The 27,128-nt window shown below is 39.9% G+C and overlaps 1 protein-coding gene across 1 annotated transcript in view; it reads right to left on the bottom strand.

Annotated features, from left to right (window-relative positions):
- Window positions 1-1,920: 1,920 nt before the first annotated feature.
- The window catches only part of LOC139143076 (putative leucine-rich repeat-containing protein DDB_G0290503), a 32,411-nt gene continuing 7,203 nt past the window's right edge, over window positions 1,921-27,128 (bottom strand). Inside the window, exons 4-9 of the mRNA XM_070713243.1 lie at window positions 25,048-25,336; window positions 20,954-21,085; window positions 16,520-16,726; window positions 5,336-5,467; window positions 3,998-4,204; window positions 1,921-3,230 (exon numbers count right to left, since the gene is read on the bottom strand). Of these exons, the coding sequence (XP_070569344.1) occupies window positions 1,921-3,230; window positions 3,998-4,204; window positions 5,336-5,467; window positions 16,520-16,726; window positions 20,954-21,085; window positions 25,048-25,336 (2,277 nt within the window). The remainder of the gene's footprint in view (window positions 3,231-3,997; window positions 4,205-5,335; window positions 5,468-16,519; window positions 16,727-20,953; window positions 21,086-25,047; window positions 25,337-27,128) is intronic.

Below are 27,128 nucleotides of genomic sequence, written 5' to 3'. Positions count from 1 at the left end.
AACAATGCTATTTGTTGCACAATGCTATGAGTAAAGTTCTTTGCAGGAATATAAACATTTCTGTTCATAAAATCTACTGTTTGTAAAATCCAAATTCCTTTGGACACTGTTAACTTCTCATTATAAATACAATATTTACATTTCCAGTGAAATTATCTGTTAACTGTTGCATTTTGATTAGTAAAATATATTTTCACAAACTGTACAATTTTGTTATAGTCATCTTGATCACGTTGCTGCTTGTCGATGTTATGTCATTGATATCGACGACTGCAACATGTGACTGCAACACTGCATCTTTGCATGTCAAAAGTTCACAACTCAAACTAAAACCACAAATACTGGTAACCTTTATACCCCATACAAAACAAAAATTGCTGTGATATGAGTATAGCTGCTGAAATATTAAAATGCATTCGCTGATACAAAAGTTGGTTTGACTAACACTAACATTTGAAATATTTGTATATTTCATGACGACACGTCACTCTTAAAACCAAATTTAATAAAGCTGAATATACTATTTCTCCAAAAACTGACAGAGTATAACCATAGTAAATTAGTTTCTTACCAAAGGCTACATTATTCAGTAATATTAATATCAGCATCAGTTTTCAAAATCATACAGACAGTGGTAGTTAAAATTACATTTCAATTGTCCACTGAGTGAGTATTTAAACATTCCCTGTGACAGAATTCATAAATTTTGTAATATGCGGAAATTGCAGTAATCACAGAAATGATAGTATTGTCATCTCAAGTACATGCACGTAAAAGACACGCACAAATTTCAGACCCAACCGTACATGTATGTGTGTACACGTATGCAAAGGCCCTTGATCATGTTTTCATTCTTATTGTACCAGAAAATAAGTAAATTTTCTTATTTCTCTCCTTAAAGTATACTGAGAATATGAAGTAGAAGTCTTGCCATCAAAATGGATATATTTCTAAAGTATACTGAGAATATTGAGCCACTTCTTAAAATGAATGGTTTTAAAACAGTGAATGTTACATTTCAGTAATCTTTCATCTCTGACAATGACTATGGCCGTGAATAATGACAATCATGATTAAAACAGGACAAGTACTTATTACAGCATCAAATCTACCTGAGTTTATTCAGCCTCAACAACTCATGCATCATTGATCTATGGCAACACTCTGTGATTCCAACTCCTAGTGCATCATGGGAGAAGTGTTGAAGTTTCTAATTAACACCAGTCATTCCAGCAATTTTCATTTGATCAATGGTCAGTCTACATATCATTCAATTATGTTCAATGTACAGGGACTGCCCCATCGAACAAAATAGTGAAAAATCTCACCAATGGACAGAATATTTCTCACATACGATCACATATCCAAAATTTAATGGACAGAAAATAGACTACTTTACCAGTTAAAAAAAATATAAATCCATGACAATAACAATAATGATAATTATAATTATATATAGATGTAACAATGAAAATTATTACATACCTTAAAGGTATATGCTACAGCAGACATTCTGCATCCTACACAAATGAAAACTTTCTGCTGTTCTATATTTCCATAGCATAAGAAGCATGTAGCATATGAAATGATAGTGTATATCTGAATAAACTGATTCATAAACTTGATGATACCAATTGTCCTGCTTTGGTACTATTGACTTTAGGAAGTTTTGAAAGCTGCAGCGTGCATTATCTGATTAAATTTTGGCATTCCAAATTCAATGGAAGACGTGTGGATAATGAATCTAATCTTACTTACCGTACTCTTTGGATTGCTGTAAACAATGGTTTCTTTGCTATATACATTTAAGTACTAGATCATTATGGCATCAGAACACCTTGATTCCAAAATGCATTTTATAAAGTCACCATAAAGGTTTTGAAGAGTGAGTGCTTTTCCCAGTTCCTTTACAGTCAGGATTCAAAGGCTGGAGATGATGTTCTGCAGTTTTTTATTTAGTTCCACGAAAAACAAATCGCCTTCCTGTCTTTGGACAATGCCAGCAATGAATTTCAAAATTTGAGAATGTCTGTGTGGGTGTTCCAGAAATTCCTCAAGCAATGTGGCATCTTTTGATTTCAGTTGAGACATCACATGTAATGCGGTGAAGTATTCAAGCCATGTTATGTGATAGAAAAAGTACATTTGTTTAGCTTTTATCCTGCTATGTCCAATATCTCTCACTAACAATCCAAAATTAAGAGTTGCCTCAGAGGAAATGTCTGACCTATCAAAATATACTTGTTGGTTTCTATAGGCCTTACAGGAATCTGAGGCAAGAGAGTCCCTATCATAGAGTACCTTTTTGGGTATCTCATCATTTTCCAATTCAATGTTATTTTTCACACAATATCTTTTTAGGATACATTCTAATATTTCAGAGTATAATTCTGTGAGTGTCTCTGGGAAATGATAGCCTTTTTCTTTGTGATATTCCCAAAGTATGCACAGAAATGAAACATGTAATGGGTTCCTCAAAAGATCTGTCATAAGTTTCTGAGTTTCTTTCTGATCCTTTATTTGTTGGATCAGTGAATTACCTGTTTCAGTATCATCCTTGAAATATTTCAAAATATACTCATTTGTACGTTTTGATGTAAACCCCTTTACCAGTAAATACAAATCACACATGCTCAAGTACTTATCACAAAGACGTGGTCTTGTTGTGATAACAACTGTACACCAAGGATACAGTTTCTCTGAAATAAGCTCAGGAATTTCAGAACTTTCAACCTGATATTCATCAGGTTCATCTAAACCATCACACAAAAATAAAACAGAGTTTATGTTCTGTGAAACTAGTTCTGAAAGCTCTTGCTTTGAAAGGTCAAAGTCATCTGGTATGAGCTGGTTGAATATTTCGTCAATCATATTATTTTTTGCTATGTGTCTCATTTCCAGAAAGAAAAGCAGGGTGTACTGCTGTAACTCACCACAAGCCCAATCGTAAGCAAACTTTCTACAGAGAGTTGACTTTCCCGTAGCTGGTGCGCCCTCTATCCTTATACGCCTGGTATCAGATGATTTAAACATGTCATGAAGATTTTCTAGTGATTCATCTATTGTGAGAGCCCCCCTCTTTACTTTTTGCACTTCCAGTGATGTATATACTTCATGAAGATTGAGACGAATCTTATCATTCCAAGGAATTGGTAGGAGATTAGAGTAGTGACGTTTGTACTTGTCCTTCAGGTATGTACGTAGAATTTCTATCTTCTTCTGTAAAAGTCCTGTTAAAGACAAAAAAGACAAACAAATGAGAAAAGTTGCAAGCAGCTATATTGACAATTCTTATACCTGTTGCTCCTGAGACACACAGAAGTAGGATAAAGTCATCTATAAAAAAAGTTTGATGAAAAATTCGGCATGACACATACTGTACCATTATCCACTAGACAAGAATCTTGCATTTGCCTAACTTTCTGGGATACAATGAAATAGGTCATAGGACATGCAACATTTATCCAAAATATTTAGCAAATCAATTTTGTATTGTAGGTGCATTTGTTAAATAGAGGTCAAAGGTCATCCTGGTCACATGTCATTTTGGCAAATAATTTGCTCCATCACTTCAACCTCTACACCAAAATTCAGGCATGTAGCTCTATCGGTTAGTCCAGAATTAGATATGTGCATAATTAATGAAGTACAGGATGTGGCACATGCTTATTCCCAAAGATGAAGGGTTCAGCACTTGTTACTGATTTATATGCATATATACCGGTATGTGAAAGTGAGGTTGAATGTCATCCAGGGCACATGAAATCTTTGCAACTATCTAGGAGTAGGATTTACAGGTATACCTTCAGGTTTGGGGAAGAGGTCAGTGTTGGAGAGTAAAAAGAAAGGGCATTGTGTTATGTGAGAAAATCAGCAGTATAGTGAAAGAAATAATACGAAAAGGCAATGAACAATCGATGTTTCACCATATCTTTCTCTACTTTATTAATGAAATAAACACTAATGATATTAATCAATCCGTTCATAGTTCAATTACCTTGATATAGTGAAGATTTGAGATATTTTCTCACCAGTGGATTCAGACCAATTCTATACAACATCTCCTCCAGCAGTGCTGTGTTTGATTCACTGATGAGATTTTTATCACGCAACATATTGAATAAGTCATAGGGATGTCTCAGTGAATCTAATTCTCGGTGAGTCAGTATGTCCTTGCAGAGAAGTTTCAATTCCTCAAGCTTTGCTGTAAAATAAAGATAAACACAAAAATTTACTTTCAAAGAAAAGCACTATGGACACTGGTGATATTTTTGTAATCAGGGAGGTAAACATTTGATATTTTCATTACAATAACTTTTCTGTAACATAACCATTATTTGACAGTATCTAATGATGCTGATGTGACCTTAAAATTGCCTTTTCTATTTACAAGAACTTGAGCGCTGTTATCTCCTTCTTGTATGATCTTATCAAGTTGTGTGATTCCAGTGATACAGACCATACAATAACCCTAGTCTGCCCTAGTATGCTTTGAGGGATCTTGGTTAGTTTTGTTGATTTTGTTATTTTATTCTCAGACTGACAAGTTTTCATTGATTTCAGGAAATGCTGACTTTTTCAGCGTCACCCTGCTAAATACAGCATTGTTACAGAAACAATGTAGTGCTGTTCAATTCTACATCAAAAGTGAAGCAAATGGTCTAGAAATATGCAAAATTGCAACAGGTAATGCAAGAAAAAGTAGAATATACATAGAAAGATATTTAATAGATTTATCAGCAGAAATCAAGTTAAAGTTTAACTTTACTGCATAAAATATGACTCATTGTTTACGATAATCAGTATTGCTGAGCCTGCTTTTCAAATTTACTTATTGACTGAAAAATTATCATCCTGATACAATGGTCATCACATGGAAATTTCTGTCAGTCTGTGATTGTTTCTTAAGATAAAACAAGATCACACCATGGAATGTGCCCTTTCTTGATTGTTCTCATTCAAATTTTTACCAATAATTAATCAAAGGTGTGACGTTATCTCCCAGCTATCTCGTTCTTTGGCCAAATGAGAAACGCTTCAATGGAGGGTGCTAGAATATCTAATGACGCTGATGAGACCTTAAAACTGCTTTTTCTATTTACAAGTAGTGGAGTACCTTTATTTTCAATTAAAAAGCTTCAGTTGTTTTGCTTGTGGAATTCAAATTAAGCTGCAAAAATGGTTGAAGAGTGTAAACACATTGTTTGGTTAAAGTTCAACTCAATTTAATGCTTTTCAGGTATATTCAATTTTGGCTGGGAATAAATTGACCATCCAATCACTCAGTAAGAGGACCATTAATTTGTCAAATTATCAGTTATATAAATTGTCTTACCATCAGTAATGTCTTGTGCTAAGTCAGAAAGTCTTTTAGAGAATAAATCACTTGGACTTTCCTTGGTTGGTATTGGTTCAAGAGTACTCCCTGAAGCTTCAACACCACTTTCGATCTGATCATAGGAAACCCCTGTCACAAATAAATAAACAAAAAATACCGCAATTATACGGTGTCGCTCAAATTTGATCAAAATTGATACATACCAAAGATCAAAAATAAGTGTTATTTCTATCTGTTCAGTGCAGGAAAATTATACGTTGATGTTATGACAATTTCTGCACAGTACAACCCGAAAAACAACTAGAAATATTTAAACCAGAAAAACAAGAATGACAAAAGTAATTAAGGTCTGAAACTTTAGGTAATGAAGGTCAACTTTAGCAACATGCATAGCAGAGAATCTTTCAACCATGGATGTACAGAAATCATAGACATCCATGGTTTCAGCAGGTCTGTTAATATGTCACAGTTCATAAACAATGACAGGAAATGACCAATTAGCTGTTTCAGTTACTGCTACCACTCCCAATGACATAATAGGTACCCTGCATACAAATAGGTTAAAGGTCAAAATCCTCTTATTCAGATGTGTGTGCTGATTCAGTGACTGCCACCACTCCTGTTTGCAGGATTTCCCTTTTTCTTACCTCATTTGCACATTTTTGACACTGATGTGTTCATTTGAACAGATTCACATCTAAACCCCTACATCTACCTGTACACCAAATACTGAAACGGTAGCTTTGGCGGACATACCGGTACATCCGCACATACATACGTACATACATACATACAGACATACAGACACCACTGACTCATCATATAAGCTCTTTTTGGTATTTATATATAAAACCAAAAACGAGCTAAAAAGCAATTCACCATGAGTACACTAAGGCTTTGTTGAGGAATGAAATGATAAACAATCTAATAGAATCATGAATATTCATATACCAGACGGCATGCATTTGTCTTTAACACAAACAAGCAAGGTGGTTGTGAACATGTTTATGTGGATCAGCTGTTCTGAATCGACATAGTTGGCAAAGACCAATAAGAAAGAAGTAAACAAAGTCTTTGGAAACTTGATTTCCTGACTGTGCAGATATTTGTACACAGACTTTCAACATGATTATTTCAACTTTTACTTCTCTGCTATTAGGTTTGAAAAGTTTGGCATAATTTACTATGTATTACTATTGTTGGGCTCTATAATATAATAGAAGCTAGGGTACAGTAATCTGAATTTGCAATCAAACTTCAGGCTAAATTTCAAAGCAAACAGACGAACTATCAAGATACAAAGACTTTTTGCCTAAAAATGGGAAATTGAAAATGACATGAATAGTTGCAAAACTTGTGTTATCAACATTACGTACACATTCTCTTAAATTGGTACCTTGATTCCCTGAAGGTTTGAAATATTTTTTTACCAGAGCATTCACGTCAATTGCTCCTAATACAACTTCCTGAATAATTCTCACCTGATGGAATATGTACGCTTCTGGAATATAGATTTATACATTTTCCTTCTGCCCAATTATCCAAAGATTTTAGATAAATATGAAAAAATACTTCATTTTTCATCCTAACCATTCATGTCACTAAGCTTGACAAATGCAGAGTACATCATGCACTGCAGAATAATAGAATCTCACACACCAAGGACCTGGGATCAGATTTCTCACACGAGTTGGGAATATTTTGTCTCACACGAGCCGCAGGCGAGTTTGAGACAAAATATCCCCAACGAGTGTGAGAAATCTGATCGCAGGTCCTTGGTGTGTGAGATTCTTTTTCTCACATGACCACAAAATGCGTTAAATTCACATTGGACCACTGCATTGGACATTTCCAACATTATCCAAAATCGTGAAAAGTCTGTTGTCTGCCACTGTACTTTGACCTGCTTACTGAGTCTTTGTAGTTCTGGTCTGTGTGTTACTCGTCGTGCCATTGGATACATTTTCTACATGGAACAAAACAGACTGTTTAACGCAAAGAAACGACACGGAGACAGGGCTTGGCCGAAACCAAGGGGCGATGGAACATCCCGGGCGTCGGGCGGCCTTTCCCGTGAAGCCAGTCGCAGATTTGAATGACCTCAAGGGAGGGCAACGTGTTACCCAGGATGCACCTACTGCCACGGCGGGGATGCACGGCGTCGTGGCGGCCTGGAAGATGACACGGACCCCTTGCGGGATCATGCCATATGCATCGGGCAACGTGGTACCATGGTCCGCGACAGCAGCCCCATGGAACTTTATTGAAATTTAATCATCCAAATAACATCCAGATAGAAATGTGACAAACTGTAATATGTCTGTACTGTATGTGGGTTGCTAATGCCGCAGCTTGCTTTCATTTTTTTTTTTTTTTTTTTTTTTGTGGTGGGTGGGAGGGGATTTGTGATGTGTACGTTATCGTTGCAGGAGCTGAAGTGGCGGCAAATGGCTTTGGCCAAGGGGGGTATGCATGGATAGCTGATGGTCAGTGATGCGAGCAGATAACGGGTTGGACGTCATGCAAGGCATGCATGGCATTCATATTTGATAGTGAGGGTGGACAAGAAGCAGCTGTGATTCGAGAGGCAAGGGTTCATTGTGTGTTAAGCGAAAGTGCGAGGCGTGGTTGTGAGGCAAAGGTAGAATGGCCTGCGTCTCCGTGCCCTTCCCCGCGTTAACCATGATTATAGCAAGCCATAATCATCCATTAACGCAAAGAAACGACACGGAGACAGGGCTTGGCCGAAACCAAGGGGCGATGGAACATCCGGGCGTCGTGGCGGCCTTTCCCGTGAAGCCAGTCGCAGATTTGAATGACATCAAGGGAGGGTAACGTGTTACCCAGGATGCACCACGGCGGGGATGCACGGCGTCGTGGCGGCCTGGAAGATGACACGGACCCCTTGCGGGATCATGCCATGCATCGGGCAACGTGGTACCATGGTCCCTCCGGATCCGCGACAGCAGCCCCCAAATTAAAGCCAGCCCTCAGACCTGGCAGTCGTACGACTGATTAAGGAACATCCTTAGGCGACTGCCACTACGTGTACTACAGAATAAACCACCGTTTAATTGTGAATAGTTCATAGTTCATAGTCCACAGTTCGATGTTTAATCAGGTCACGTGTACAGTTCCACATATTGTATGCCCAACTTTGCTAACATAGTCATGTAGAGTTTGTACTGTAGATTAGATCGAGCGTCGTTAAGTCCCAATAACTAGTAGGTGTTTCTAACACCTCATGTCCTAGAGACTACTTCCTTGTAGCAAGCATGCGAGGCACAGAGTCAGGGTCTCTTTCGCTGTCTTTATGTAGACCTGGTACGCATCACTCCGCCATCGTCCTAGGGTCTTATTAGCCAATCTGGTAGGCCAGCCTCAGCGGCGGTTGTGGCAGCACCACTTCTAAAGCTATGTGTGGTATATAGCTCCGCACTTTTAATCCCTGAGTGCACGAGCAGCTTTCTCAGGTAGTGCGTCAGCCTTTGACGTGTGAACCACGTGCCATCGGCAAATTGGAAGACCGGCACTGCTGTATATTCGTAAGGCAATGTGACCATCGATATTTTGCAAAGGCGTTGACCGCACAAACAGATGTCCTGGTTGGCGCAATGCGGAGTACGTACCCACGTCGATACGGGTCAGTCTTAGAGGATTTCAGTCTCACTTCTAGTACACTGGTCAACACTATGTCTTGAACAAGCAGCGTTGTGGCTGGGTCGAACTGCAGTGGCCCAGCAGCAGTGAATTCACTCACTCTCAAGAATCCAAAGAAGGCGAGGGTGAAGCTTGCCCATAGCATGACCTTGTCGTGATCACACAGGCCTTCCCACGATCGTAGGCTCTCCTTTAGGTGGCGAAGTACGTTGATTGTGATTGGCAGACGCGCAAGGTACACCTTGATAGTCTTATATGCGAGGCCCGGTCTGCAAGATTGGTGACAAATAGGATTGCCGCCCTAACCGTGATGGGCGTTGCGCGTAGTCCGTATGATGAGCAGAAGTTGGCGTAGCATGTCTGGCCTACCTGGTATGTGCGTCGCGTGTTTTCAGCAACACTGTTGTGAATGTAGGCCGTGGCCAGCGTCATCAGTTGCCGCATATCAGGTGCGATGGTCCCAGGTGCTGCGGTACTGGCGTGGGTTGTGCTTGTGCCTCGGGTGCCAGCGTTCTGAATCTCGGCATCTGTGAACAAGAAAGTGAGTCAGCAATTGAGTTATCAGTTCCGTTAATGTGGGCTATCAAGACATGGAAGTTACCTTTGGCTGCCTGATAGAAGATGCCTCTGACCAGCTGAGGTGCATGATCTTCGGGCATCTGGCTGAGCCTTTTTCCAAATATGCACTACCGTTTGGTTGTCACAGTGAAAGAGGATACGGCGGCCGTGCCACGAATGCCCCAAAAATTGAACAGGCCACTAGTATTGGGTACATCTCTTTCCAGGCGATTGAGGCAGTGAGTGAGGTGGGCCAGGTGACGGTAAACCAGTGGCCCTTATGGGAGCCACCACAGCCAAGGGTACCGGAGGCGTCGGTGAAAAGATCCAAGTCGCGGGAGAAGGTCCAGTTGGGCTCCAGGAATGAGGCAGTACCATTCCACGTTGGCAAGAAGTCGCACCACCACTTCGCGTCGAGGCGGAATTCACTGGACAAGGTGATGGTGGAATTGAGTGCTTGAACTGTCACACTGAGGTCTAACATACGACGGAGGAATATGCGGCCAGCTGGAATGCATTTGCACGCGAAGCTGAGGGTGCCAATGAGGGAGAGTAGCTCTCGTTTTGTGCATGTTTGCCGCTGAAGCCAGGTTGGGAGAATATCGAGGAGGTCTTGTAATTTGTCATTGGGAAGCCGCAATGTCATGGAGATGGTGTCGATGATGATACCGAGGAAAGTTATTACCGGGGATGGCCCTTCAATCTTCTCTGGTGCGATGGGGATAGCTAGGTCATCACAGGTATTGAGCATTGTGTCCAGCAGATGCTGGCATTGTCCGGAGTGTGGTGGGCCGGCCCCAAGGTAGTCATCCAGGTAGTGCAACAAGTCCTTCGTCCCTGCCCTAGATTGAATGATCCAAAGCAGGGCTTCGGCAAAGCGGTTGAAGAGGAATGGAGCAGAGCGTAAGCCGAAGGGTAACACGCGATCAAAGAAGTATAGTCCTTGCCATTTGAAACCAAGGAGGTGCCAGTCTGCCTTTCGAACGGGCATAGGCGGAATGCATTTTTAATGTCCACCTTGGTAAGCAAAGTGCCCTTGCCATGTCTGTGCACCATGGCGACTGCGTCGTCGATACGGGAGTAGGTGAGGGTGTAGTCATCCTTGTTTATGTTGTGGTTGACAGAGTCATATCTCGGCCGTGATAGGTCCATGATGATTCGATGGCCCCCAGACTTTTTGGGGCGCAACCCAAGTGAGTTGATGATTAAGTTCGGTAGTGGTGGTGTGCAGAATGGGCCAATTATGTGGCCTTATTGACTTTCCTTTGTATGGCTTTGGTAACAACCTCAGGATCTCTCATGGCCGAGTTTGCGTTGCGGGTGTAGCGTGGGCCATTGGTCCCGGTGAAGCTGATGTTGGCGCCGTAGGTGCACGTCATGGAGTAGGGTGGCAGAGCTCAGGTGGCCTTCAAGGGCTGTGGCTAGTTTAGCGAGGTTGATTGGTGTTGTTGGCTGCAACGTTTCGAGTATCGCCGGACTGGCGATCATTCCCTCGAAAGGGCTGGGGTGGCTGCTGACCTGTGACCAGGTGGTGTTGTTGAGCGTTGTGGTCAGGTGAGGCACACACTGTGCATTTGTGTATTCTCCCATAGGGACAGGGGGTCTTGCAAGTCCCACGGTTGAAGGAACGACATACCTGTTGCTGTTGTTGTTGAGTGGATTCAGGCTGTTTCTTGGCATTGGTATTTTCCCAGTAGTAAGGGTTCGTGGTGCTGTTCGGACGTCTGTTGCACTCGGTCTTGACGTGACCTCGTTGCCCACATCCGAAGCATGTGGGGATCAGTAGGTGTGGGTGTTGTTGGAAGTGGAAGAAGTGCAGCTCCGGATCAGGCTTGCCCCAGTTCACCTGGTCAGGGTAGCGTGCCGCATTCAGGCGGAAAGCTTTGTCGTAGTTTAGCCAGGCCTCAGGTTTATAGGCAGCTGCCTGTGCTGCTATGAAACGGTGGTAGTTAGCCAGGGGGATAGCTAGGTGCGGATGGTAGAATGATCTATACATCAAGAAGGTACTGTAACACTGAGACCAGATCTCAAAGTTGTCAAGGGAATGTTCTTTCGTTTGACTTCGGTGGTGAACGTAGCTATACCCGGGTTGTCGGGATCAAAGGCTATTTGTGTTTTGTGGCCCTTGATGCGCTTGGGGCAAGGCATCGGGGTGTAGCTCACTGAGGTCGATGAACTTACCGATGTTCGCCAGATTGTTCAGAGTCGTGTGCTCAACGTACAGTAGAAGGAGGTCGGCTGGCGGCGTAGCTGCTGGTGCGTTAGCCGGTGTTCCTGAACGAGGGGGTGGACGCCGCGTTGTTTCTGTGGAACTGGGAAGCTGGGTCCGCTGCAACATGGGCGCAGCCATGTTGGCTGTTATGTTGTTATGAGGCGCGCCTCCTACGGTGGGTTGATCCAGGAAGTGATGTACGCCATCAGCGGTGACCAGGTCAGTTGTGTGGGTCGCTGTAATGGCTGGTTGTTGTTGTGTTACAGCGTACGCCTGCTGTTGGTGAGTCTGCGAGTGGGCCGGTCGGGCTGCCCGCTCCACACTGGTCTCGATGATCGAAACAGCTAGGCGACAGAGGTCCAGTATCTGTGTGAGCGGAAGTGATAGGGTGGCTTGATGGGTGATGCGCCGTCAGGCCAGCAGCACCGGTCGTTTGGACTTGCAGGTCACGTCGGATCGATTCGACGGCTGTGGCGATTCCGGCCTCAATGAGTTGGAGATGTGGTCTGTCGCTCCCTGCATTGGTACTGTATCGGGGTTCGAAGTGGTAGGGCGCGGGTCATCGGGTTGAGCCTGTTGTCTCCGTACCAAGTAGGGATCGAGGTGCTTCGGAGTCCTCTTCAGTCGCGATGAAGATCGGCGGGCAGCTTGCCCGGTCTTTTTCTTTGTTTTACCAATGGTCGGGATGCGTGAAGGATTTGTGATGTGTACGTTATCGTTGCAGGAGCTGAAGGGCGGCAAATGGCTTTGGCCAAGGGGGGTATGCATGGATAGCTGATGGTCAGTGATGCGAGCAGATAACGGGTTGGACGTCATGCAAGGCATGTATGGCATTCATATTTGATAGTGAGGGTGGACAAGAAGCAGCTGTGATTCGAGAGGCAAGGGTTCATTGTGTGTTAAGCGAAAGTGCGAGGCGTGGTTGTGAGGCAAAGGTAGAATGGCCTACGTCTCCGTGCCCTTCCCCGCGTTAACCATGATTATAGCAAGCCATAGTCATCCATTATCATCCAATCAGAGCTCCTGTAATATCTACTGCAGAGTGTGGGACGGTTTCTGAGAGTGTGGGATCGAGTTTTCCCACACTGTCGATTCCGCACTCCCAGCGGCCAGGAATGTGAGAAAATGGAATCTCACTGCAGGACTATGGATATGCTTCATCCTGACTTGGTGGTCATGGTTTGGATAAAATTCTGGTTTTCTTACTAGTAACAGATGAATCAAGGTGCTGCAATGGTTCAGTGTTTTGCCCAGGAATTGTAAAGGTGGGACACTGTGTCCCATGATTGTCAAAATAGGGGACACTCAGTTACAATAGGGGTCAATGTGTGAGCGAAGAACGCAAAGAAGTCACCAAGGCAGAAAGGTATACATTCATTTTAAAATTAATATTGCTGGACGTCTCCTATAATGGTTTGTGGCAAAGTCATTTTAAAGTCGTTGTATTTACAGTTTCGAATTGTAAAAAACATCATCATGATAAAATCAATTTCATGCACATTTTTCTTTTATGGTGATTCTTGCCAGTGACTGCATTACATGTGTTTAACAGAAATAAAGAAGATGTTTCATTACGCTTATGACTCCAGAACTAGAAGTGGTTGAAGACAATAGTTTGATGCACATTGTAACCTGGGTTTTTATCATTACTGCTATAAAGTTCTCTTCTTTTTTATAATTGCTCCAATGACTGACAATTTTCCCTGAAAATTGCAAAAAATAAAGTTTGAAAACAAAATAGAACTCCTTGATCCTCATGATAGCAATAGCACATTGCCATAAAGCTGTTTTGACAAGCTAGGTGGTTCTTGTTAAGATCAGCTACAATCGAGCTAGGGGGTCTTGACTATATAAGGAATTCAGCATGGTGACCTCGATCTCTCTGGCCTGCAGACGATCGGAGAGTGTATGAGATTCCTTCTGGGGAAATTTAAGGCAAATTACTACTTTGAAAGTCAGGGATATAGTTTTTCAACAAAATTGTGGGGTTGATGATATTTTTAGGTGAAGTCATGAGCTTCCAGTACACCAAAATACACGTACAGTCAATTCCGTTTGATGCCATGTGCCCGGGCTAGTATATAGTGACTGAAAATTTGATTCTCCGTACTTCACTGTACTAGCATAAACATGTATTTACAAGTTAAAGTTTCATTCAAAGTTGGTGGTCAATAAAATTTGCTTTGTGAAAAGTTTGTTGTTTCTTTTTACAAGCCTTCCGCTTCCGAAATCATTGCCTGGTTATCGGGATCGTACGTGGCCTGGTATTTGAGTCTGTCCCCAAGCCTGCAGGGCTCAGTGGACGCACATCGCCTTGCTCATACCCTGAATCGTAAACTGTAACAAACTAACTGATTTTCCAATAGTGTTTACATTGTGACGAAAAAAATAGACTAAATTTTAAATGTTTCATTGTCTCAATAGAGAAGCAATAACTGTACGGGCTATCAAGTATGTAATTTGGTAGCTATTAGCTAAGTAGTCTCTCTGTGGACGCTGGACTTACAATTCTAGCCCTGATTTTAGTGCGTCCCTGTGACCCATGTCCGGTATTTTTGCGGGACATTGTTGCTAATTTTGCGTCAAAAGACGCAAGAACGCACTCTGGGCAAAACACTGACCTGGTTCCATGTTGTTGATATATAAGTAATCATTAATTGACGTTATCTTGAAGGGAAAGTCAGTCCTAATTCAGCATCGAATGCATTTCATGTGTTAGCTACTTTCAAGCGTTCCGACATACAGATTATCTGAATGTAAAAGTTTGACTTTGGGATGCTTTTGAACATGACTTCCAGTGTTGTCCTTATATTTGAAAGTAGCCGGTAATTTAAGAAAGTAGACGGGTTACTGCGAGGGAGGGAAGCGACCAAGTGGCGAGTGAGCGTAGCGAACGAGGGGGGAGAGTGCGAGAGGGGGTGTCCCCCTCTCGCAAGGCAAAAATGAAATTTAGGAGTGGAAATGGTGTTCTCTGGTGGCATCTGAGGTGACATTTAGCTGAGACTGAAAGAGTACTTTTGTTGTGTGTCTTAGACGTTGTTCACATACAACAAATCAAACAAACATGATTTTGTTTTGTTTGTATTATCTATGACACACTTATGGTTTATTTGCAGTGAAGATTTAACATTTAATCTTAAATCACCTGCAGTCTGCTCATTTCATTGCTCATTTCCCATTCTTCATTACCACATAGTTTCTGAAACTTATGACACAAAGTGAGTGATTGACAGAAATGTTGCAACAAATTACTAATAAATGCCAACCGTGCACGATCCTCGCGTCTCGCTGTCCCCAAATTTGATCAAAGCAGATATGCAGTATGGCGTCGGAAGGAAACAACTCTATTTTCTTTCAAATTTGCTCCACAAGTCCGTGAAAAAAATGATTCAGAGGGTCCATCGAAAGACACTATCGGGCAACCCAACATGGAGAACATGGAGAAGCGCAGTGAAATTGAACCCATGCCGGAATCCACGACGTATTGTCCTGTTGTCTTAAACAACGGGGGATCAGCGCCACGGTGAAGCTGTGAGCCGTGACGATGATGCGCCGGTCGGCAACGGTCGGCAACACACATGCCTGTGACCATGGATTCTAGTACGTAAAAATAATCAATGAAAATAAAATACCCATTCAAATAAACAGTTGGTTCTAAAAAAATCAGTTCTAGCTCATTTTTTAAAAATTAATCTAGAAAATGCGTTGGTATTGCTCTGAGAATAACTTGATTTGTTGAGAAGATCATACGCGTAGTGATCGTGACATTGGCAGCCATCGCGGCGGCGGAAAACTAGCTTGCCAGTCTCATGAACTTCGAACCGTCGATCAAAATCACATCTTTTCGGCGCCTTTCTCTCACAAATTCAGCGAAATTGAAGTTTTTCATATATAAACTAATGTATTGTTGGGCTTTCTTTGGGAAAAAATATTCCATCGGCAAGGTGCCAGTGGCCGACGCCACATTTCTTTTCGACGCCATCGTTAAAAATGACCTGAGATACTAGTCAAACCAATTACACTGCTCGTAACAAAGGCAACACCATAGGTGCGTCCATCAGCCAATCACACTATTTAACAAATAAAAGATCGGGCTCAAAAAGCCACAAATGGGTATTTAGAAACTGTTTTGTGTTTGTGCAGTTCCATGCGGGGAAATAGGGGTCGCGAAACTGCTAATCGTACGTGTGCCGCATAACAGCTGGCAGTACAATCCCGAATCTAGTACGTTAAAAGTAGCCGGGGAAAAATGCAAAACAGCCGGGTTATTTACCCGGCACCCGGCTTCTAAGGACAACACTGGACTTCAAGATCAAGAGTACCATATACTCATCATGTGTGCATTACTTTGGATGAAACAGCTCAGAAACACTTAGCACCTTGATTCCAAATTACAGGTGTAAAAAAACATTTGTTATTGTGATCTAATTCCAGAACCATTGCTAAACATGAAGCATGTTCTTGTTCATATAAGTGCCACTGCCTACAAGATATCTGTATAGTTTGTTCAAGTGGTTTACATGTCAATGCTTCGATTTCGTGAACTAAAAATACACACATAAATTACCAGTCATTTTGTGTGACATTATCCATCCGTATATGATCCCTGAAAAGAAAAAAACACTTTATCGTCTAACCAGGGATTTTCCAGGGATTTTCCAATCAATTTTTTCACTAGATATGATCTTTCCCTGTTTGTTAATAAATTAAAACATTGATGACATTAATCAAACAGTTCATATTTCAATTACCTTGATATGTTGAAGGTTTGAGATATTTGCCAACCAGTGCATTCAGACCAATTTTACACAACATATCCTCCAACAGTGCTGTGTTTGATGCACTGATGAGATTTTTTTCACGCAACATATTGAATAAGTTGCTGGGATTTCTGAGTGAATCAAGTTCTCGTGGAGTCAATTTCTCCTTGCAGAGAAGTTTCAAATCCTCAAGCTTTGCTGTTAAAAAAAAAGATAAACACAAAAATTAGTTATCAAAGAAGAGCACTACTGACACTGCATGGTGGTAAGTTCTAGTGCAGTCAATTCATCCTTGCAGAGAAGTTTCAAGTCCATAAAGTTTTCTTTAAAAAAGATAAACAGACAAATTCAGTTTCAAAATTAGCAATATGAACACTCTTAAAATAGGGAGGTAAACATGCAATATTTCCATTACAATAACTTTTATTTGACAGCATCTAATGATGCTGATGTGACCTTAAAATTGCCTTTGCTATTTATTTACAAGAAAGTGCTTTATTTTCTTCTCGTACAATCTTGCCAAGGTATGTGATTCCAGCTATGCTGACCATACAACAACCCTACTTTATATGTGCTTTGAGGAACTGTATACTTTGCTGTACTGGTATGTTTAAAGTTGATAAATTCTTCTGTTGTAAATGGGAGATGCAAGAGAATGTTCTTTTTGCAATGAGAAGCAACTTGCCCTCAGTAAAGAAGAATAGATAAACAGAAATACTCACTGTCAAAAAGCACCATGGACGTGACTGGTGATAGTATTTTGTAATCACGGAGGTAAACATTTGATATTTATGTTAAATTAACCTTTTCATTATTCATTATTTGACATTATCTGTATGATGCTGTGACCTTAAAATTGCCTTTCCATTTATAAGAAATCGAATGCTTTTATCTTCTTCTCATTCGATCTTGACAAATTGTGTGATTCCAGCGATGCTGACCATACAATAACCCTTGTCTATATGTGCTTTGAGGGACCTCTTTAGTTTTGTCATTTGTTTTTATTCTGCAGACTGACCAGTTTTTGTTGATTGAACTTTAACTTAAGCTGTAGGCACGTTTCAAGTCAATAAGTCATTGACAATGACATAGTCCCCACTTGAAATAGGGGAGTATTAGTCTTGATGGGGCAGGTAAATGTGGTCTTTAAGAAGTATCACTGGAGTGTATATGTTAAGATCTATGGGCACATAGGTCTATGTTGTTTTTCCCAATTTGAAACACATGAGGCATGTCTAAGTTATGGTTCTAAATCGGGAAAATAGATCAGACCTCTAGCTGTATTGGCCAGCCAAGAAATACATATGTGGATAATAAATGATGTCCAAGATGTGACATCTTAAGGTCTAATATCCTATCAAAATTGGAGGGTATAGAACTTGTGGTTACTGAGTTATGCATATATATGTATAATCGAGGTCACGTGACATTTTGAAAAAAAAATATATTGCTAATTAATCCCTATATGCCAAAAATCAGACATCTAGCTCGATTCGCTTGCCCAGAATTAGATATGTGCATAATCAATGAGGTAAAGCGTGTGTTGTCATAAGGTCGCCCATCCTACTAAATATAAAGGACATAGCACTTGTGGTTACTTATTTATTGACAAAAATGTATATTTTAGGTAAAAGGTCATAGAGGTCACATGACATTTGATCAAAAAATTTCTATTCTATAGTTATCCCTATATACGAAAAATCAGACATCCAGCTCTATTGGCTTGCTCAGAATTAGATATGTGCATAATTAATGAGGTACAGTATGTAGCATCATAAGGTCTTCCATCATACCAAATATGAAGGGTGTACCACTTGTGGTTACTGAGTTATGGACTAATATGTATATTTCAGGTCAAAGGTCATTGAGGTCACGTGACATCTTGTCAAAAAATTGTATTGCTAAGTTATCCCTATATACCAAAAATCAGACCTCTAGCTCTATTGGCTTGCTCAAAATTAGATATGCGTATAATTAATGAGGTACAATATGTAGCGTCATAAGGTGTCCCATCATACCATACATGAAGGGTGTAGCACTTGTGGTTACTGAGTTATGGACAAATATGTATATTTGAGGTCAAAGGTCACTGAGGTCACATGACAATTTGTCAAAAAAAATTGTATTGCTAAGTTATCCCTATATACCAAAAATCAGACCTCTAGCTCTATTGGCTTGCTCAAAATTAGATATGCACATAATTAATGAGGTACAATATGTGGCGTCATAAGGTGTCCCATCATACCATTTATGAAGGTTGTAGCACTTGTGGTTACTGAGTCATGGACAAATATGTATATTTGAGGTGAAAGGTCACCGAGGTCACGTGACATTTTGTCAAAATATCTGAGATATCATCGTGAATGGAGGGACATGACCCAATCTATAAGCCCCCTGGACTTCATCGTGGGGCTAAAACTGTGTCACCGCATCCTTTTTGCTATATGAATACGATGAGGAACTAATTTTTATTTACTTGGCCTTATACATGGGATTCTATGCAGAGCTAACTTATACATGGGAGTCTATGGACTGCCTTATACATGGGAGTCTATGGACTGCCTTATACATGGGAGTCTATGGACTGCCTTATACATGGGAGTCTATGGACTGCCTTATACATGGGAGTCTATGGACTGCCTTATACATGGGAGTCTATGGACAGCTGCCTTATACATGAGAGTCTATGGAGGTGGAAACTAAAAAGTCCTCTAACACGGCCAAATTTGATCGCATTGTGAAACAAATCGACGTGCATCTGTATGGGGTAGGGTACTATCCTTGTGCAAAGTTTGAAAGAAATTGACCGGGGCATGTCTGAGATATCTGCGTGAACGGACGGACGGACGGACGGACGCACGGACATGACCCAATCTATAAGTCCGTGGGGACTTATAAGCTCTTCTGTTTAAGGAGGAGATAAAGGAGAACGTTCTTTTTATAAGAAGAAGCCTTTTGCCCTTGGTAATGAAGAATAGACTGGAAGAGTACATTAAAATATATTTTCAAGACATAGTTCGTGGTTGTTTGGTTAGCTCAAGGAGGCAATGCCAATTCTTTCAGCTCCACCTGGCTAAATATAGCATTCTTAAAGAAACAATGTTGTATTGTTCAATTCTAAATGGAAAAGGAAAAAAAGGGTCTAGAAATATGCAAAAATGCAGCAGGCAAGGCAAAAAAAAAATAGAATATCAATAGAAAGATTGTTTATAGAGATTTATCAGCAGAAATCAAATTAAATTCCATTTTACTACATAAAATATGGTTCATTGTTTGCGATTATCAGAATTGCTGAGCTCGCTTTTCTAAACTTACATCACTATGAAATTATCATCACATTACAGTGGTCATTACATGGAAATTTTCGTCAGTCTTTAATGGATGATTATGGCTTGCTATAATCATTGTTAACTCGGGGAAGGGCACGGAGACGCAGGCCATTCTACCTTTGCCTCAAAACCACGCCTCTCACTTTCACTAAATACACAATGAACCCTTGCCTCTCGAATCACAGCTGCTTCTTGTCCACCCTCACTATCAAATATGAATGCCATGCATGCCTTGCATGACGTCCAACCCGTTATCTGCTCGCATCACTGACCATCAGCTATCCATGCATACCCCCTTGGCCAAAGCCATTTGCCGCCACTTCAGCTCCTGCAACACTAACGTACACATCACAAATCCCCTCCCACCGACCACCAATATAGAAAAATCTGTGGCGTTAGCAGTTCACATACAGACATATATCACAGTTAGTCATATTTCTGTTTAGATGTTATTTGGATGATAAAATTTCAATAAAGTTTCATGAGCTGCTGTCGCAGACCCGGAGGGACCATGGTACCATGGGGTCCGTGTCATCTTCCCAGCCGCCACGACGCTATGCATCCCCGCTTTGGCAGTAGGTGCATCCTGGGTAACGCGTTGCCCTCCCTTGTGGTCTTTCAAATCTGCGACTGGCTTCACGGGAAAGGCCGCTATGACACCTGGATGTTCCATTGCCCCTTGATTTCGGCCAAGCCCTGTCTCTGTGCAATTTCTTTGGGTTAATTGTTTCTTCAGATTAAACATGTCACTATGGAATATCTCCTTCTCGATTGATCTCATTTAATAAGTTTTCACCAATAGTCAAAGGCGTGACACAATCTCCTATCTCCTTCTCATACAATCTTGAACCTAACCTTCATATGCCTTGGCCACATGAGGGAGGCTTCAAGATAAAATATTTACAAGCGAGGCCGTTACAGTATGTTGTGATGCTGATGTGACCTTTAAATTGCCTTTTCTATTTACAAGAACTCAAGTTCTTTTATTTTATTTATTATTTTATTCAGTTTATGCTTCTAATAGATTCACCCGCCAAGCACTCAGCAGGAGGACCATTAATGTGTCAAAAAATCATGATTATGTAAATTATCTTACCATCAGTAATTTCTTGTGCTAAGTCAAACAGTCTTTTAGTGAATAAATCACTCAGATTTTCCTTGATTGGTATTGGTTCAAGGGTTTTCGCTGAAGCTCCAATACCACTTTCAGTCTGATCAGATGAAACCCCTGTCACAAATAGAGTAAAAAAAAAATAAGTCGTGAACCATGAGTACAGTAAGGCTCGGTTGAGGATTGAATGAAATCATAAACACTCCAAAAAAGGCGATGGGTATCTTGGTTGTAAACTTTAATTTTGGTATTTATGATAAAATTTAACTTGAGGAAGACACTTGATATCACTTTCCCATTTGAAACTGGAGGATATGTAAAAAAACAAATGATTTTGTTTTGCATTATCTCTTCTCATTACCTAAATGGCGGGAGTTGAAAGACTGACATTCAAAACATTTAAGCAAATTGATATGACTCATTTGTAACATACAAACTTAATGCCCTACAAAATTGCTGTTATTTAAAGAACATGATGAGACAATTTCACAAAGTTTGATGCAGCCTGAGTTAAGTTCACAAATAAATTAACAAAAAAGTAATTCACCATGAGTACGGTAAGGCTTGGTTGAGGATTGAATAAATCATAAACACTCCGAAAAAAGTGAAGGGTATCTTTTGGTTGTAAACTTTAATTTTGGTATTCATGATAAAATTTAACTTAAGAAGACACTTGATATCGCTTTGCATTATCTCTTCTCATTCCTAAATGGCAGGAGTTGAAAGACTGACATTCAAAACATTTAAGCAAATTGATATGACTCATTTGTAACATACAAACTTAATGCCCTACAAAATTGCTGTTATTTAAAGAACATGATGAGACAATTTCACAAAGTTTGATGCAGCCTGAGTTAAGTTCAATCCGTTTGAAATGTTGGCAAGAAGAGAAGAAAGAAGCAAGGAAATTGGGTGATTGACATTAATTTGCAAAGTGTACCCTTTTTCCTCACCCAACTTATTAGTGTTTTCTCGTATGGTGTCTACTTCATCCTCAACCCTTTGGGGCTGGACTGATCGTGAGTGTGTGAACATATTGGCAAGCAGGGGAGAAAACCGGGTATAAAAGAAAAGGTGAGTGACTGAAACTGGGGTACTGAGTAAAATAGGCAAAACAAACAAATAAATGGATGGGGCCGGGAGAATGAGTGAAAAAATGAATGAAGGTTGTTGGAATCGGAAAAAGCAGTAAGAGAACAAAAGAGAAGGGAAGGCGGTCGGGGGAGGGGCGCAGTGCAGGTCAGGTAAGGTCAGATGCCGCTGCTAAGGCACTAGAGGAAAATAAGGAAATAAAAGAAGAAGAAAAAACTAAAATAAATGAAATAAGATGGAGTAAAAAGAAACAAAAGGGGAAGTTCGGCGGGGAGATAGGCCGGTGTGTCATGCTTAAATGGTGAACCAAACCAATTCTTTTATCTTGGGTTAATAAATTAATGAAAATTGCATGAATCTTGCAAAACATGATTTTGAGCAAAATATGAGGAAAAGTGGATGGTGTTTTTAGCAAACTTTTAAACAAAAAATACATAGCCAAATTCCATCAAATTTGATGCAGTATTTCTGGACATATCATTTTAATTATGAACATTTACTAAATATGCAAATTAGCAATTAACTGATATGATACTTGTACACATCATTGCATGTTATAACATCACTGAGAGATAAACATCTGTACCATATTTCATTAAATTTGATGCAGTATTTCTGGACATATCACACTAATTATGAAAGTTTATCAAACATGTGAATTAGCAATTAAGTGACATAATGGCGCTGAATGTTTTTGTTTGATCAGCGGCATAGTTAGATCAACATGTGTACCACATTTCATCAAATTTGATGCAGTATTTCTGGATATGTCATCCTCACTTAAAAAAAATTCCTTAAATCTGCCAATCAGCAGTTAATTGACCTGATACTGCTAAATGTCTTTGCATGCTATTACAAAACTGTGAGATCTGTACCACATTTCATCAAATTTGTAGTAAATCTAGACATATCACACTAATTATAAAGTTCATTGAATATGCAAATTAGCTATTAATTGACATGATACTGCTAAATGCTTTTGCATGCTGTTACAACACTGTAGATCAACATCTGTACAAGGTTTCGTCAAATTTGATGCAGTATTTCTAAACATATCACACTAATTATGCAAGTTCATACTAAATGCTAAATGTCTTTACACGCTATTACAGCCCTGGTATATCAACATCTGTACAAAGTTTCATCAAATTTTAGTCAGTACTGTGAAAATTCATTAAATATTTAAATTAGCAAGTAAATGTGATATTAGAGGTCTGTGTGACCAATATCTGTGCAAAGTTTCACCAAATTTGGCGAATTCTCTTAGAAAGAGAGCTCTTTTCCAAATATAATTAATTATGCAAATTAGCCCTAATGATGCATGCCACGCTAAAAATAATATGACAGAACCCCATGGCGAGAGAGTGCAAGCGCGCCGTACCAGCGGTATTTGCACGAGTGTTTGCGGGGATCGGCGGTCGTGCTTTCACGAGCGCAGCGAGTGAAAGGACAGCCGGATTCAACGCAAACACGAGTGCAAATACCCCAGGTACGGCAAGCTTGCTCGCTCGCCATGGGGTTCTGTTATTATTACATATGTTTCCCCCTGTTTATTTTATCGAGAAAACAAAGGAACTAAAAAACACAAGCGAACACATTGAAAGACAAGGATCACGCGCTGTTCTATTCATTTGCATGCAGGTATGGAATAATGTTTTTGGTATTTGCACTGCAGTGCAAATACCGGTAGTACGCGCGCGTTTCGATGCAAGTAAACTGTGGTACATATGTAATAATGGATATGCATATGTATGCTATGATGAATTATCCTTGTACCAGGTTCAAAAGGAATTGGCTTTGGCATGTCCGGGATATCTGTGAGGACGGACATAAGACATGCACGGATCAACAGAGCCTAATCCGTAAGTTCCCAAGTCTTCATCCACTAGGCCGAATAAGCCTTTTAATTTCTGAAAGTTTTCATTTCATAAAATTAATGTCAAGTTTCATTGGCATTTCTTGTGCAAGTTGACCAGTAACTTCATCTTTGTCACACAGTAGTAGCTTGTATCTCTAGTACAAAGCAATGCTTTGTGAGTACTTCCCTCAAAAGCTGTGAAAACCTTAATTTACCTGGCCACCCAAGAGCTGCTGGTTGCTCAGGCATGTGTTACATTTCCTGGATGGTTATCAGATCATTAGATAAGGTGTCGTACTAGAAGTCATATGTAATTCAGTTTCATTGGTAGGGCATTCAACCACTTCTCTTAGTGGTTGAAACCCAACAATTTACTAAGTCGCCTGGATCTCTTAATTGGTTGCTTTAATCAAGGCACATTATATTTCTGGCATGGTGATAAGATCAGTATGTGAGATATAGTACTAGAAGTTGTGCATAATACAGTTTCATAGGTATTAAAGGCTGTCAACTACTTTACTGGAGGAATTTATAGTGCTGCACCTACTTGAGAATTTTCTGAGCTCAAGCATGTTTAACATCAAACACAGTTATTGACCTCTACAACCGTTTATATCATCAATGTAAAAATTTCATTTTTAAAGAGTCAGCTATTTGGTGCCTTCATCTTTTATAATGGGGAATTTGAGGTAAGAGTATTTTGCTTAAATTCTGCCTTGCAAAACTTGGGCTACATTTCATTCCACTCTTGCTTTGATTGATTTTGAATGATGAGGCAGTAACTGATAGGTTCAACTACTTGATGATTACCAGCAAGACCTCAAAAGAATACTTCATTTAGATTTACAAAACTAAACATTTATACCAGATGGCAGAACATCTAAGGTAATGAATGATACCAACACTGCATTACATCAAAACGCTATCTTTACTTCATTTTGAGATACTGTATGAGTAAATATTGTGATTCTGAGCATGTTTGTTTTGGGAGATTGTGAGTTCAACATAGTCCCCTTCAATAAAATATTATTTTTGTCATGAACACCAACTAAACAAAATGAAAATAATTACCTCACTTTCATCATTCACAACATGCGTAAACATTGTAACAGACCAATTCAAGTCTCACCTTTCTCTGGCTCCTTTGATGGATAGTCCTCACCACGAATTTCTGCAATCTTTTGCTGAAGCTCTGCATCTTGTTTCTCATCAGATACATGTAGTTTTGATAGTTTATATTTAAAGTAATCTATGGTTTTGTCCTTGTCCTTTATTCTATCCTCAAGTGCTCTAATTTCATCCTTCAGAATGAGGATGTCATTGAGTTGTTCAACAGTTACCCTTTCAGCACTTTGACGATCTAGAGTGCTTTTACTATTCTGATTTTCTAAGACTGCTAGTTGATTCTCAAGGATTTCCTTTTCCTTTCTGTTCGTAGACTTCAAACAATTCGACAATTGCATTTCAATGTGTTTTGATAAATCCTTGTTTTCCTTTGACAGAGATGTTATTTTTCTGTGCTGTTACATTCGACCACAAAATGCTGCTTCTACCATTGATGAGCTGGGCAATTATCTTGCTAATTTACAAAGTCTGTTTCCACATTCCTTCTTTATTGTCACTGGGGATTTTAATGCAAGGACAGGAACAGAACCAGATTTTATTTTAGATGATTCTACAAAATATCTACCTATTATGGGCACAGAGTATACATCTGATAGTTTTCAATGCCAACGTAATTCCAAGGATGGTATTGTAAATGAAGCTGGTCACACACTTGTAGGTATCTGTAAAAAATTCGATATGCATATTGTAAATGGTAGGCTGTCAAATGACAAATACGGGAATGTTACATGTGTTGCAGCAAATGGAGCCAGTGTCATTGATTATTTCATTATGTCTTCTGTACTTTTCAATTATATTACACATTTTGATGTTCTTTTGAGGACCGAATCAGATCATTTCCCACTTATTTGTCACCTGGCTACAAAGCAATCAGTTTTCAGTTTGCCCGACCATGCAAATGTGTTGAATTCCACAGTTAATACAAAGGGTCATTATCGATGGTCTGAACAAGGTAAACGTGCATTCCTTCCAAGTCTGGCTTCTGAAAATGTCCAAATGTGTTTGGATGAAGCCACGTTTTCACTGCCTAATGCAAGTATCGCCATTGCAAAGTTAAATGAAGCACTCCAGATTGCGGGTAGTGAATGCTACTCCCCCGGTGGTAAACACAATAGGCGTACGTTTGAAAAACAACCACCTTGGTTTGGAGAGACTTGTAAAACCGCAAAATCTGTTATGTATAAAAAGTTGTCTCATTTCAGACAAAATCTCACAACTTCAAGCCTTGACAGTTACAAATTGGCGAAAAGGAATTTCAAACAGGCATGTCGTGAAAGTAAACGTGAATATCAACGTTCCATCAAAACACGGTTAATTGAAGCGTCTTCCACAGGTTCCAAGGAGTTCTGGAGTGTGCTAAAATCAGTTATTATTAAAAAGGGTTCTGTTCGTAATGACATTGACATGGATACATGGTATACTTATTTTCGTGATTTGTACAAAACATTTCAATGTAACACACAAGATGGTAATCAGTATGACATGGATTTTTATCACACTATTAAGGATTTAGTTGACAATTATGTACCTTTAGGGGAAACTGATTTACATTCTGATGACGTCATCAACTCACCTATCACAGAAGAAGAAATCATAAGTGCCTTACGTAGTTTAAAACATGGCAAGTCACCTGGTCCCGATGGGATTCCAAGTGAATTTTACCAGTACTCTGCTAATGTAATTCTTCCACTTTTAGTTGAATTGTTTAATTATATTTTTGATTCTGGAAATTTTCCCACTGAATGGTCCAGTGCTATTGTCATTCCCCTCTTTAAGAAGGGATCCAGGGATGATGTGAACAACTATAGGGGCATCTCTTTGTTAAATGTACTGGGTAAAATTTTTACTTCCATTCTAAACGCAAGGCTCACCAGATGGTCGGAATCAATGAATATAGTGTCTGATTGTCAAGCAGGATTCCGCAAAGGTCATAGCACAGTTGACAATTTATTTGTTTTGCATGCCATAATTCAAAAATATTTAAGTGTCAGAAGGGGGAAATTCTACTGCTTATTCATTGACTTTTCAAAAGCCTTTGATCGGATTAACCACACCTTGTTAATGTATAAATTATTATCTTTGGGT

This window comes from Ptychodera flava, chromosome 1 (genome assembly GCF_041260155.1).
Source record: "Ptychodera flava strain L36383 chromosome 1, AS_Pfla_20210202, whole genome shotgun sequence".
Lineage (NCBI taxonomy): Eukaryota > Metazoa > Hemichordata > Enteropneusta > Ptychoderidae > Ptychodera > Ptychodera flava.
The sequence above is the reverse complement of the archived record's forward strand: the minus strand, read 5'-3'. Positions and strand labels throughout refer to the sequence as shown.